This window comes from Dichomitus squalens (assembly GCF_000275845.1).
Source record: "Dichomitus squalens LYAD-421 SS1 unplaced genomic scaffold DICSQscaffold_32, whole genome shotgun sequence".
NCBI classification, from domain to species: Eukaryota; Fungi; Basidiomycota; class Agaricomycetes; order Polyporales; family Polyporaceae; genus Dichomitus; species Dichomitus squalens.
In genome coordinates, this window is record NW_006766914.1 from 145,124 (window position 1) to 158,874 (window position 13,751).

The 13,751-nt window shown below is 54.3% G+C and overlaps 4 protein-coding genes across 4 annotated transcripts; 2 read left to right on the top strand and 2 right to left on the bottom strand.

Moving 5' to 3' along the window:
• Positions 1 to 57: 57 nt before the first annotated feature.
• DICSQDRAFT_89768 (TFP11-domain-containing protein) lies at positions 58 to 3,295 on the bottom strand. The gene is made up of 5 exons (XM_007368126.1): positions 2,015 to 3,295; positions 1,738 to 1,963; positions 1,491 to 1,681; positions 1,271 to 1,437; positions 58 to 1,214 (listed from the first exon to the last, which is right to left on the bottom strand). The coding sequence occupies exons 1-5, from the start codon at positions 3,254 to 3,256 to the stop codon at positions 116 to 118; spliced, it is 2,925 nt and encodes a 974-aa protein (XP_007368188.1). The 5' UTR covers positions 3,257 to 3,295; the 3' UTR covers positions 58 to 115.
• Positions 3,296 to 3,904: 609 nt separating this feature from the next.
• Positions 3,905 to 5,398, top strand: DICSQDRAFT_89773 (40S ribosomal protein S4). The gene is made up of 5 exons (XM_007368127.1): positions 3,905 to 3,995; positions 4,206 to 4,283; positions 4,348 to 4,528; positions 4,595 to 4,994; positions 5,051 to 5,398. Exons 1-5 carry the CDS (start codon positions 3,993 to 3,995, stop codon positions 5,172 to 5,174), a joined length of 786 nt encoding a protein of 261 aa, XP_007368189.1. The 5' UTR covers positions 3,905 to 3,992; the 3' UTR covers positions 5,175 to 5,398.
• Positions 5,399 to 7,384: 1,986 nt separating this feature from the next.
• DICSQDRAFT_65690 (DRMBL-domain-containing protein) lies at positions 7,385 to 9,194 on the top strand (the record flags this gene model as incomplete). The annotated part of the gene is made up of 7 exons (XM_007368128.1): positions 7,385 to 7,653; positions 7,719 to 7,918; positions 7,972 to 8,183; positions 8,235 to 8,443; positions 8,492 to 8,526; positions 8,576 to 8,804; positions 8,858 to 9,194. The coding sequence occupies 7 exons, from the start codon at positions 7,385 to 7,387 to the stop codon at positions 9,192 to 9,194; spliced, it is 1,491 nt and encodes a 496-aa protein (XP_007368190.1).
• Positions 9,195 to 9,317: 123 nt separating this feature from the next.
• On the bottom strand, positions 9,318 to 11,065 carry DICSQDRAFT_109296 (Aldo/keto reductase; the record flags this gene model as incomplete). The annotated part of the gene is made up of 10 exons (XM_007368129.1): positions 10,938 to 11,065; positions 10,839 to 10,872; positions 10,599 to 10,777; positions 10,442 to 10,495; positions 10,324 to 10,370; positions 9,975 to 10,258; positions 9,819 to 9,910; positions 9,555 to 9,743; positions 9,455 to 9,485; positions 9,318 to 9,391 (listed from the first exon to the last, which is right to left on the bottom strand). The coding sequence occupies exons 1-10, from the start codon at positions 10,974 to 10,976 to the stop codon at positions 9,318 to 9,320; spliced, it is 1,023 nt and encodes a 340-aa protein (XP_007368191.1). The 5' UTR covers positions 10,977 to 11,065.
• Positions 11,066 to 13,751: the final 2,686 nt, after the last annotated feature.

Sequence of the window (13,751 nt, forward strand, 5' to 3'; positions counted from 1 at the left end):
TCGGCGTTATACTTTTCCTTTACCCAGTTTGCTGGGGCTGATTACTCGCACCCCAATGAGAATATCAGCATTACAAAAAATCTAGTAGATACACGAGCACGTAAAGTACAAGATCCTACTTCGTCGCCCTCAGAACCATGTCGTCCATGGTGATCGCCCGATATGCCCCATTCGCATCCGCCGCCCACACAGCATCGTCCAGAATGTACACGAGCACTCCTCCCTTTCCGTCCGCCGTGGGCGAAACCCGATACAGCGGCATCCGCGACTCCTCGTGCACCTTCCCTGCCGGCAGGAACAGCAGGTTGTGCGCTGCCGCGTAGTCCTCCACGATGGAACGGAAAGTGACTTCTTGCGTGCGCGCAGGCTTCGGTTTCTCCTTCGGCCTCGACAGTGTGATGGCTGCGCCTGCAGAGAGCGGCACGGTGTGATCGGGACGGGGGAGCAGTGTCGGGGCGTCCGGTCCAAGTTCCAGCGCCTTATTCATGAGTTGAAGCCCACGGGTGAAACCCTGCGATACGCCCGGAGTGTTCTGTATGTTCTCGGAGAATGCCTTCTTCCACTCCTCGTACCATCGCGAGACTTCCGCCAGGCTCGCGTTCGGCTGGATGAGCCAGATGTACAGCACGTCGAGCCACTTCGGGAAGAACTCCTTCTCGAGGATCTGCGAGAGGACAGAGGGGCGGAGGAGCCGCTCCCACAACATGACGTCTTGCAATGGTTGCATGTCTTGTTGTCGAGGGTTGACACGGAAGTCTTCGCGGAGTCGGGAGCCGAGCTTAGGTACGACATACTTCAGCAACATGGTGTCCCAATCTCCGACATCGAATACGTCTTTCCAGACGGCAAGGTCCTGAGGTATCGTATCGGAAGTTGACCACGCCCGAAGCACGCTCTTGACTTTCCGACGCGCATCTCCGAGAACATCCTCCAATCGGAGACCGATGTGAGGCAGCCACGGGAATACGAGCGTCTGCAAAGGAACCTTGCTCTTCCGCGGATGCCAATCGCCGACGGCTTTGTGGACCTTGGGTAAGATGAGCTGGTCGAAGAAGTTGTCGCGTATAAACGGTGGGAGGAACGACGACCACGCTTCGTACAAGCGTACTGCTGGGGTAGGATCCTCGGGCGACCATTCGTTGTTCAAGGAAGAGCGAACGCGCGGCAGCCAGGTGTTCCATAGTAGACTCTCGTAAGGAGTCATTGGCTTCTCCCTACATCACGTCATAGCGTTAGATAGCAATCGAATTACCGAAACAGTATGACTTACTCTACGATAGGGGTAGACACGACCGTGCTGCTCCCATACACCTGGACTTGATTGACAGGTTTGTCTCCAGGGATAGCCATTTTCAGAGCGCGTCGCCAAGCACGGAAGCTCGCCGTGAACGCAGTGGGGTCTTCGAGAGGCTGCCACTGTGCCAGCATTCTGCGGATCTAGACGCATACAGTCAGCATTTGGGAGGCAACACGTCGGTTGGGGTACGTACAACAGGCGCGATCGCAGCTACGACCACCTCATCCAAGCGGTAGCGGTCGAACTCCTTTGCGTGCTCTCCAAGGAGTTTGTCAAAGCCAGCGGAGAACGGCTCCAGCGACGCCTCATACATGGATGCGGCCTCACGCGACTGAGTGTTGATCTCGTCCACGACGATGTTCATATGTTGCATACGGGCGATAACTGAGTCATGATCAATATAAACCATCGTTTCGTGTGCAGGGAGAGTCGGCACTTACGCTCGGCTTCCTCATCTACTTGCTTCCGCAGCCTCGCGTCCTCTACACGGATCCACTTTTTGCGCTCCTCGAGGGCACGGGCTTCCTTCGCAAGACCATCCAGGTCGGTACGACATGACTCGGTGATGAGGCGAAGGTTGTGGCGAATCTCGGGGAGACGCATGGGATCGGTGGAGGGGGTCCATGACGCCTTGGCCACTTCGGCCAAAGAGGACACCTCTCGCAGCTGTACAACGCCGTCAGCACAAGTGGCAGAAGAGACCACGCATATACACACCGTAGCACCTGTGGCGTCGATAATGGGACCAACACCAGCTTGAGGTACGGCCTCCTGGCCCGCCTCCGCAATGATCTCCTCGTATGTTTTGTGCTCGACACGGGTCTTCGTCTTCTTCGGCTTCTTCCAAGCATCCGTGCGAGCTTCGTGCGCCTTCGCAGCCTTACGAGCTTTGCGGGCGGCCGGCTTAGAATCCTCGTCGTCACTGACAATTTCGCCCCGCCGGCGCGCCTCGGCCTTCGCCTGCTCGGTTTTCTCTCTGAACCCCTTAAAGGCGAGACCCATACCTTTCGGCCGTAGCTTGCTCTCCACGGGGGTAACGATACCCTCTCCCGTCGTCCCCAGACCCTGCCCGGTCTGCCAACCCATCTTCGCTAGCATACGCGCACCGAAGGTCCCAGAGATCTTGGAGAAGTGCATTTGCTCGGTGGCACTGAGAGGCGTCGCTGAGCGGGGGGTGCTCGTGCTGCTGTCGGCATTGCGGAGGAAAGAGCGTTGCTGGCGTGCGCCGCCGAAGGCAGTGGGGAAGTCCTCCGCGGCAGCGGGTGCGGGCGACGGGGATGCTGAGGATTCGGGAGCAACGGGACGCGACGAGCCAATTCCGCCCTTCGCGAAAGATGGCATTGCACTTGCGCTCCCTATACCTCCCTTCGACGATCCAATGCCTCCTTTCGACGCCCCGATACCGCCCTTGCCGGCACCTATTCCACCACCCTTACTAGAACCTATACCTCCCTTCCCGACTCCTAGCCCTAGCCCACCAAAGCGCGGCCGCTCCTCTTCTTCCTCTTCCTCTTCCCGTACGCGCGGAGATGGTGGCTTCGACGGCTCAGATTCGGACGATTCTGCGTCCTCGTCCTCCAACTCCACATCCTCACCAACGTCCTCTCCTTTCTCCCCGCCATCTTCCTCCGCGCTAGCCTTGCTACCATCCATGTCCACGTCCTCGTCTAGCGTCACCTTCGAGCCTGAGGTCACAAAGGACGGAGCTTTGGTACGAGTCCTCGCCTTCCGTCGCGCGACCTTCTCGTCCTCTTCATCGTCGTCACTCGCAAACACCCCGTAAATCGCATCCTCCTTCGCGTTCTTGCGCCTCCGTTTCCTGTTGTATGGATTCTCGAAGAGCTCCCGTTCAGCGCGTGCGTCCGGGTCGCTGTCATCGAAATGGGGTTCATCGACGTCTGAAACGGGAGAAGAGTCGGGGTCATCATCCTCGAGGAGCTGCCGTTTCCTCCTAGCCATGCCGAGAGAGTAGTAGAGACTGCAAGAAGAGACTACTATATGTGTGATTAGCAGGGCAGAGACAGCATAGCGTATACAGTCGACACCCTCCTAACCCATACCCCTGGTAACCCATAAACTCCGAAAACCCATAGGATTTTGGCTTTCCCAAGTCGGGATAGGGGGAATTCGACCCCATAACCCATAGGTCCCCAATACCCCATAACCCATAGCCTTCTAGGGTTCAAAACCCATACGGTAATAGTGGTCACACTGAGATTTTGCTCATCAATAACCCACAAAATACTTGACACATTCTTCCCAGTGTCCTCCCAGTGTCCATCCACGCTTCGACCATGTTATGGGTAGATTAGTGTGTTCGAAATCCCATAGCGCTCCCTCAAAGGGTCAGTAGACGCCTGTTCAGCCCTCGCCAACTGGGACTTATCAGGGCGCTTATGAGGCGCTAAAGTCTTGGTAGCCCATAACCCCTCAAAACCCGTATATTTGGGCCTGTCCCGAGGGCTATGGGTTAAGAGGGTGTCGACTGTAGTACAAGCCGGCGTCTTACTCGGACCGCCGACGCGTCATAGGCGCTTCAGTTGAAGTAGCGCTCGGTCACATTGCACTCAGCCCAACTCCGACTGATGGCCCATCGGCCTTTCCCGAGCACCTGAACGCTACCAAGTTTTGGAACGCCTGTACCAGCAAACGAGGCCGACGCCGCCGCCAACGTCAAGACCGCAAGACATTCAACATGGTCAGTATGCTGCTAAGGGTCCTCAGGGACGTCTTTGGGGTTGATATGGAGGAACTGTCGCAATCTGAAGCTTTGGGGGGATGGATGCTATACTCGGCCTCCGGATGAACCCCTTACCTCTGCTCGCGGTACCCATTCTCGCGGACGACCCTGGTGATTCTCTCGTATCGTTCAATCATATGCTGACTATATCCTCCCTATGCCGTGTAGGCCCGTGGACCCAAAAAGCACTTGAAGCGTCTTGCCGCGCCATCCTCATGGATGCTCGACAAGCTCAGCGGCACTTATGTGCGTATCCTAGCGGTCTTGGCGCAGAGACTTGCTTGCTCAACACGACGACAATGAATTTTAGGCCCCCCGCCCTTCCCCTGGTCCTCACAAACTTCGTGAATCTCTCCCCCTCACGATCTTCCTCCGTAACCGCCTCAAGTATGCCTTGACTGGCCGCGAGGTTACCTCGATTGTCCAGCAGCGCTTGATCAAGGTCGACGGCAAGGTCAGGACTGACCCGACCTACCCCGCGGGCTTCATGGGTACGTCGCTTTGAGTTCTATCATTATCATGAGTTGACGGACAGGGCGTGAATTCGCTGTGTCCAGATGTCATCACGATCGAGAAGTCTGGCGAGCACTTCCGTCTCCTTTACGACGTCAAGGGCCGCTTCACCATTCACCGCATCACCCCCGAGGAGGCTACCTACAAGCTCCTCAAGGTCCGCAAGGTGGCAATCGGCAACCGTGGTGTTCCCTACATCGTCACACACGATGGCCGCACGATCCGTTACCCCGACCCCGTGATCAAGGTCAACGATACCGTTCGCTTCGACATTGATCAGGGCAAGATTACCGATTTCGTCAAGTTTGATACTGGCAACCTCGTCTTTATTACCGGTGGTCGTAACAGGGGTCGTGCTGGTGTGATCACCCACCGTGAGAAGCACGTTGGTGGCTTCGACATCGTCCACGTCAAGGATTCCCTTGACAGAACATTTGCTACGCGGTAAGCACTCTATCGTGTAACGTTCACCATCTTACTGAACGTCCGAACCATGACAGCATCTCCAACATCTTCGTCATTGGTGAGGGCACGAAGTCTTGGGTATCCCTGCCGAAGGGCAAGGGCATCAAGCTCACTATTGCTGAGGAGCGTGATGTCAGGAGGAAACAGCGTGCTGCCTAGCAATAGACGGGTCTGTATCGTACTGCTGCTATGTTCACGCTCATCACCTACCCTCGCATGCCTATGCGCTCGTTGTATGCCATTAGTACGCCACTGCCCAAAAATTTGCATGCATGCCTGTAGTGCCCGTTTGGTGCGGCGAGAAGCATCGTCCCGCACTCCTTCTATGACATGTTGTACATTGTATCTTGTGCTTGGACTGCTGGGAACACTGCGCAGGTTTTACCATCTCGTTGGTGTGCTTGAATCTTGAGCGGACATATGAGCGGATTTGCACGTGGATGTGGGTTATCTAATCTCCGAACTAGGGCGCGGTGACATAGGTCCGCCGGTGAGACTGACGGGCTAAATAGCGCTGGGTCCCGGCGAGCTCGAGAATTACAGGGGTAAATGACAGTGAATTACATCAGCGGTATCATACGGTGAATAACGCATTAGAATGGTTAAATAGGTGTAAAGTACACCAGTTGGACGGATCTTTGGCAGAAGATCGGCGCTAACAAAAGTCAGGCTTATTGAAGAAGCTGCCGCCTAGGGTTCTATCTGCAAAACCTCCGCCATACTCTGGACCCAACTCGTCCACCAATAGCTCGTAGTCTCATGCCAGACTTGTGCGCATGCAGGACACCCTGGACATCCGGCGTGCCTTCCGACGTGAAACACCTTGAGTCGACGACAATGGATAATCTGTCTGCTAAGACCCTCAATCATTAGCAGATAAGATATGCAACATTACCGCCACACTGATTCAACTCTTGCGGGGCGGGGCGAGCACTTACTGTAATTTGGACTATAATGCCGCCGGTTTGATGCATATCAAACGATGCCTCACATGCGATATGGCTTGTGTCACATGAGCAGCGTTGAGTAGTTGATTGACACAAATTGACCCACCCATTTCGGACGTCTGCAGATTTACCGGTAAATTACATGTAAATTACATAGGCTAATATGCATAGGTCAATCTCGGTCGCGAGTTTCACCGTGCCCTACTCCGAACTTGCGAAGAGGTCTTGTCTTGTGCTCGTTCACCGACCACCGTCGACTCCCCCACTGCGCCCTTCGCTCGCTCATCGCACTAAATGGCTATATCATATCGTCTGAACACATCTTAGTTGTTTTGTACTCTACACTCGCCCGTATTGCCTCGCGTTCGAATGGCGAAGAAGCGCAAGGAACCCATCGCAACGCAGTCGTCGACAATCCTTGACTTTTTTGACAGGGGTTCCACTGGTTCGAATGCCAGAGAAGCAAAGAAGCAGAAGACTATCGGAATCGTGACTCGGCGCAAAAGCGCATCGCCTGTTAAGCGTGAGCCCGAAGACATTATTGTCATTGACGATTCGGAAGAGGAAGATGAGGTCGAGGTATCAGCAATCCGTCCTGCCTCTCAACCCGTCCAGCATGCGACGAAGAATGTGCCGAGAAGTGCACCAGCTGGCAACGGGAAGGAGGTACTGAATGTGACGCCTGTCCTAGCAAATATCAGTGCGCATGCATGCCCCTCAGTCAGATTATGCCAGACTGACCTTTCGGATGAAGGCCAGAACGTCAAGAGCGATCCGGACCCAAACGAGTGCGTTTTTGGTGTACCATCAGAGCTTCTCATTCCCCCAGGTCCTGTCACGCAGCCTGAGGATGACGGGAGGGACACGTTGCTTCCAAAAACCCCTGTCATGTTGACCACGCATGAGCAGCCAAGGGCTACAGATCCGCCGCTGAACGATATCCCTCCTCGTGTGCTGCCGGATTGTTCGCACGACGGTGTTGTGGACGAATCACTTTCCCCGACAGGCCAGCACGCAGACGCAGGTCAGGTGGATGTGCAACTTGGCGAAGGCGCCTGGGACACGGGTGATGATGAGATGGAGCTCGTCGAGGAAGCAGATGCCAAGATAAAGGCAGAAGAAGATGATGCTGTTGACATCGATCTAACCTTGGACGACGACGTCGGCATCAGCTCAGGAGTGAATGAGAAGCCCGTCGAGAGCTGCCCTATATGTGAGAGGGAATTAGTGGGGATGAGCGAATTAGTCAGTAGGGCCGCGTGTGAACGTCAGTTCTTATCGTTTGACTGAACATCTTTGCAGGATATTCACGACCATGTCGATGCATGTCTGAACACGCTGCCGGATTCTAAGACCTCCGCACCTGATCCCACATCTAGTTCCAAGCCTATGCGACCTCTATCTGCGCTTCGAACTCCTCAGATGCCCAAATGCGAACCTATCGCGAGGACCTCCAAGTCCTTGGCGAAACAGGAAGGCGACTGCAACATATTCACTACACTCATGACTTCTTACAAGGAGAACGAAGCGTGGAAGGAAGCTTCCGCCGTCGAAGACCGCGACTTCCGTCCCACGAAGGCCAACGGGGGCCGGCGGAAGGCGCCGTTCTATAAGGTCATGCAGGGCATGCCAATCGCTGTCGATGCGTTTCGCTACGGCACTATCCCGAACGTCACCGCATACTTCCTCACGTCAGTTGAACATATATGCGAATATAATGATCCATGATCGAAGTCTCATCACACGTCTCTTACAGTCATGCGCACTCGGATCACTACACGAACCTTTCTGCGAGGTGGGATAGTGGCCCAATATACTGCTCGGAGGGCACCGCCAACCTGATTATACATATGCTGGGCGTTGACCCGAAATGGGTACACGCGCTCCCTATGGACGTCGCGACTACTATTCCCAACACCGGTGGCGTGCAGGTCACGCTTATCGAAGCGAACCATTGTACGTACCGGATGCCCGCCTCCTACATGCGCGCTCACAAGATACATTCTCAGGTCCTGGTTCGTGCCTCTTCCTTTTTGAGGGCAAGCAGACCGTCAACGCTGGCGACAGTGCATATAAGTCGTCGTACGTTGGCTCTGCCAAGATATTCAGATATCTCCATTGCGGGGACTTTCGAGCATCCCCGCAGCACGTTCTACACCCTGCGATCAAGGGGAAGCGCATAGATCACTGCTACTTGGACACGACCTATCTGGATCCGAAAGTAAGTGCATACCCGTCTGAGTTGCATTGTGTGCTGATCAGGTCGTGTCAGTATTGTTTTCCTCCCCAGCCTCTCGTCATTTCAGCCTGTGCTGAGCTCGCGAGACGACTTGTGCAGGGCAAGTCTGTGGAAGATAAGGCAGGCGGAGAGGCGAAGCCCCGCACGGTGACAGGCTGGTTTACGCGAGTGGAGAAGAGCGAGAAAGGCAAGGAGAAGGAGAAGGCCATCGCGTCCTCCGAAAAGATCCTCATCGTAGTCGGGTAAGTCGTAGTTACGGGCTTAAGCTTCCTTGGCTGACAACTTCCTAGTACATACTCCATCGGGAAAGAGCGCATTTTGAAGGGTATGCATCTCTAAAGGGAATATTGAACCAACGCTCATTTGGTTTGTAGCGATCGCCAGGGCTCTGGACACCAAAGTATACTGCGATCCTCGCAAGGCAGCCATCCTACGCTGCCAGTCAGATCCAGAGCTCGATGCGCTCCTCACTACCGACCCTTTTACCGCTGGCGTGCATCTCGTGCCCTTAGCCATCATCGCATCCGATCGACTAAAGACATACATGGAGCGATGGAAGGGTCACTGGAGCAAAGTCATTGGGTTTAGGCCCACGGGATGGACGTGAGTCACTTGTGTCATCTTCTGGCGGCGTGTGCTCATGAGTCACACATTAGTTTCACTGCGCCGAACGGTACCGACATGCTCCCCTCGATACCTACGGTCATCTCGCGCTCGCAAAGCCGCACGTTCACACATGCGAACCTGCAACCCGCGCGGAACTCGACGGCGGCGCTGCAGGTGTACGGCGTGCCGTACTCGGAGCACAGCTCGTTCTTTGAGCTGACATGCTTCGCGCTTTCGTTCGAGTGGACTCGGATGATCGCGACGGTGAACGTAGGCAGCGAGGCGTCGCGGGGAAAGATGGCGAAGTGGGTCGAGCGGTGGGAGGCGGAGCGGAAGAAGCGGGGCAAGGTTGAAGTGGTGGGATACCGAGCGCAGGATTATTGGTAGTGTACGTTCTCGTCTATAATGAACGCCGTCCTGGGTGCCCGCGCATCAGGACACTCCACGCTACTGTACACTTGAAGGACTTCAGCTAATCTCCAGCTCATCGACGGCCGTCTCTTGTGTTACTCAGTGGAAGTAGTTGGAAGCATATGGAGAAACCTCGAGCCAGGCCTCGTCGAGGACTTGCAGAACTTCCTCCGCTACAAATTCCAAATCAGAGTGACGTGGGCTGGGGTTACTCAGTAGGTTTTGTGAAGACTTACGCAACGGACCCTTCTCCAGATCGATCAGGTTCTGGACCCCAAAGGAGGTCAGCAAATTCGCGACGGCCAAAAACACATGAGTTCCAGCAACTTCACGTACCTCCTCAATGTGCTTGACACTCGACGCGCCGATGAGGACCGCATCTCCGTACTCCCGCTTCATCAAGCTGTGGTGGGAGATCCAGCGGAGGGCGACCTCCGCAAGGGTGAGGTTGTGTTTCTTGGCGACCTCCTCGATCTTGGACAGCGCTTTGAAGTACGGCTCGTTCCAGTATCGCTTACGGTAGTTCTATATCCAAAGAGGAGGAAGCATCTTGTCAGTAGCAATCCTCAAGGGAGCGAAAGTCTTATTGTAGCAACATACCTTACCCTGGCCGGTGTTGGGGTCAAAGCGAGAGCCAGCTTCGTTCTCATCATGGAGGGAGCGGTAGCGGCCGGTGAAGAAACCTCCTCCGACTGCGATTCAAGCCGGACGCTCAGTTCGAGAGCGAGATATCGTGAATGCCCGTAGGAGACGCACGGGGGTTGAACTCATAGAACGCGATCCCGAACTTCCTCAAGCACGGAAACAGCTCCGGTTCGACCTTCCTGTGGATCGCGTTGTAGATGCCCTGGTACGCCGTCGGCTGGATGTATCCATTCTGGCGGCAGATGTAGACGATCTCGGCGACCTCCCAGGACATGTAATTCGAAATTCCGAAACGCTTGAACTTGCCCTCCTTGTAGAGCTCGTTCACGCCCCTGAGAGTTTCCTCGAATGGCGTAGTGCGGTCGGGACCGTGGAGGTACCACATGTCAATTGAACTGAATATTTCGAGTGTACGCGTTAGCTGGAGCCAGCATCGAGTGATGATGCTCGGTATACGTACTCGGTCTGGAGGGCCTTGAGAGAGATATCGAGGTGCTTGCGCAAATCCTTGGCGCATACGGGCGCATGTCAGCTAAATCTCTTGGGCACGAGAAGGATGTCCCAAAGATCATACCGACCTCGGTCGAGTGCGAGATAACCGTCTTTCCAGGGGCCCGAAGGCGGGCGTTGGACTATAACGGCCAAGCAAGTCGAGTTACTACCATGATCTGCATTGCATCCATTGCTCCGTGACATGACAGCCGGAGCATAGGACACGGCCTCGGGACTGCGCACCGCATTGGGGTAGAGCTTGGTGTCCATCACAAGCCCGCGTTTCTTCCAATCAATCCTGCCCAGGTATTCCTCGCTTGTGCCTCCAGAGTACGTCCGAGCGGAGTCGACCTCATAGTGCCCGTGCTTCTGGAATACGTCGAGGATGGCGTTGACATCGTTCAGGTCGTGAACGCGAGCCCCTAGTCAACGAATGTCAGTCATAGTGCACTGCGTCCCGACAGATGTGGCCTGACGACTTACCCTCAGTCCCTGGTTCACCGAACGTCATGGCACCCTATGGAAGACATATGGTGTGATTTTCACGCGGCGCGGGAGACTCTGTATCGCACACATACATACCATGACGATATTGAGCGCGGTCTTCTGCCCAGTAGCCATTCTGAATGTTTCTCTTGATGAAAAGTGTACTGCTTTGAGAGGTGGATGAGACACAGGCCTGGGGGTGTGCGTGTGGGTCTCGGAGCTCCTTATGATACCTTGTAAATATAGCTCATGCGAATGCGCTCATGCATTAGTACCATGTAAGTTTCGTGCACGCACCCCGTGATCGATACTCCTTAAGCACCGGCCCGAGGAATAGGTTTGCCGAGAGCGTCGTAGTACGTGGGCATAGCAGTGTTCCCTTGCCCGGCTATTTCTGCGCACCACTAGTCTCACCACACGGCATGCAATCCCATGTATCCGACCATAGAAAAGTCCACGAAAGCGGGAGGCAGGAGGCAACCCCCCGCTGATTCACCGGGGTTTCCAAAGGCTTTGTTCAGAAAAGCCACGCTTCATGCCCAGTGAAAACTTACATGGGTTCAGCCGTTTTGGATCGGCGAAAGTCGTGCAAGAGCGGTTGAGGTCGGGAGGTCTCGATTTGAATTGGACGGAACATTTTAGGCGCTCAATGCATGTCTCTAATTGACCTTACGGTGACCAGATCGGACGTGTTTGTCCTTACACCGGTGACGTCGACATGTCTCTCACTTGGCACTAACATGTCTATAAGGCCCCTCTTGAAAATTATGTGTGCTAATGAACTAGTGGTTGTGCCCTTTAGGCAAGCTACCACACGTGTTGCTGTTTGCTCCTACTCTCAAGACTTCTACAATCCTCCAACCCGTATCGCCGCTCCAGTGCCTCCCCCGCTAATTCGCCGTGCTCACCACCCCTAATTGTTCCCCATTTGTCCCCAGACCCAAGGAGTTAGGCATGAGGGGAGGGCCGGAGAGGAGGAGGTGTTGGACTCGAGGATCCGGAGGAGTTCTTCAGTACGCTAAACAACATCCACACACTGCATTTTCCCCACTATTTTCCCCCTTACTATTTCCCCCTTTTCTCGGCATCGATCTCTCCCCTCGGTGAGGATGTGATGTCATGCGCTTTAGGCGCCGATGTTCGGATTCGCTCGACGTAGATTCTGTGCCTCTATCCACTACGTCCACCATCTCCATCCCTTCGTTTGCAAGCCACTCACACTATGTCGCTTCTAGAGGCACTTCTCCTCGACAATGCCTCCTGACAAGCCTACGCAGACAACGGTGACGAAAAACAATGTGCGTACCTCGCAAGACAACGCAGTGGCCTTCTCAACTGGACCTGAAGGGAGCAAAGTATGTACCAATCAACTCAACTCACCAGATTAGGTCCTGGCTTCACTCATTCTCCTGGTTATACATGCGCAAATGGTACACAGATGCCATTGGCACGTTGGAGGCCTTCGAGGCACACTACAAGACCCTGAGTCCCTCGGATCGCAGGGTAAGTCGCTCGAACTCTTTGCCTGTGCCTCGTTCTCAAAGGCTCGATGCAGAAACTTGTACGCATTACTCTCTGGTAGACGGTACGTGAGGAGCACCACTATTGAGTCCCATTACCGAACCCTACTGATGAGGCCACCTTCAGGTCATCGCAAGTATCGCAATCGGGCGCGCTCAAGTCGAACGTCAGAAGTGTCAGCCTCCCTCCTGTGTCGGTGGCTCCCATCACGGCAGCTCCACTGCTGCATGGTACGCGTGCCAGTGGCATGAGAGGTTGATCGCATCTGTATCAGCAACTGTTTCGACTGTGATCCCAGTCCGTTCCGCTGTTCTGCTTGTCGCTGTATCGTACCGTGTAGCCATACGACGACATCCAACTTTATACAGTATCAATCAATTTGCATATAATGACATGTTTCAACAACAACCGTCCCTGCCCGACCAGAACCGGACGCGACCCGAGCGCAACTAGCTGCAACCAATAACAAACAAGCTGACCCGAAGTATGGTTGTATGATATCGTGCGACCATACCACCTTATCCAACCGCATACAGCCAAAGTAGGGAAATCAGTAGAATTGAGATTACGGTCGGGGTTCCCTACTAATTACCGTACTAATCGACCTAATACAACTAAGCCCATGTCGATTCTCACTGGGCTTCATGGCTTACCTCGAGCCTCTCCTTTTCATAGATTTTTCCCCTGTCGAAAACCACGGAATGCCTGGCGTACCACAAAGATGAGGGTTTGGTGGCCCACTGCGTGAAGCGCCATATTACAGTGGCGGGGAACATGCTGGGAATTTGCGTATTCCGCGCATATCACCCACGGATTCCCCAGTAAATCCCCCTTTGATGGGAATCTGGTGGGAACATGCACATTCTCTCCAGATTCCCTCAACATCCCCAACCGCTTGTGCAGATTTCTATTATAAGGGGGACTTGCCTGCCCAAAATTCACCTATCCGTCCGCGATGACGTCGTCGTATGGTCCCATATCAACCTGCCATCGCGTCCACATCTTGACTTCGTACTTCTTGCATTCCCTTCGTATGCCTATCTTCCCCTTGGTACGTCCTGACCATTGACTCTCGGATGGCAGCTGATGTGTTAACATGCAGGTGTTCTCTCATAAATACATCTGCTGATCAGGGCAATAGTACGTCTCTAGTGTTGCGTGTGAAGTCCCAAAGTCTGATGGCTGCCGCATCTAGTAGGTTGTCCCGCGTTTATCGATTGTCCTTGATTAAGACTGTGAGTACCCAGTTTCAACGCTACAGTGTACTGCTAATCCTTTCTAAGCAGAACTCAAATATCGACATGGTGAGTGCATATATGCATGTATTGCGCGTGCCATCTCAGCTGTGTCTGATGTCCAATTGTAAGCCAGCATCGCTGTGCTGGCGGC

Excerpts from the sequence above, each read along its gene's own strand:
- DICSQDRAFT_89768 (XM_007368126.1), bottom strand. The coding sequence starts at position 3,256 with ATGGCTAGGAGGAAACGGCAGCTCCTCGAGGATGATGACCCCGACTCT. Across the intron at positions 1,682-1,737 it reads AGTAGATGAGGAAGCCGAGC|TTATCGCCCGTATGCAACAT; the intron begins GTAAGTGCCGAC and ends ATCATGACTCAG. Across the intron at positions 1,215-1,270 it reads GTGTCTACCCCTATCGTAGA|GGAGAAGCCAATGACTCCTT; the intron begins GTAAGTCATACT and ends GACGTGATGTAG.
- DICSQDRAFT_89773 (XM_007368127.1), top strand. Across the intron at positions 4,284-4,347 it reads ACAAGCTCAGCGGCACTTAT|GCCCCCCGCCCTTCCCCTGG; the intron begins GTGCGTATCCTA and ends AATGAATTTTAG. Across the intron at positions 4,529-4,594 it reads CTACCCCGCGGGCTTCATGG|ATGTCATCACGATCGAGAAG; the intron begins GTACGTCGCTTT and ends CGCTGTGTCCAG.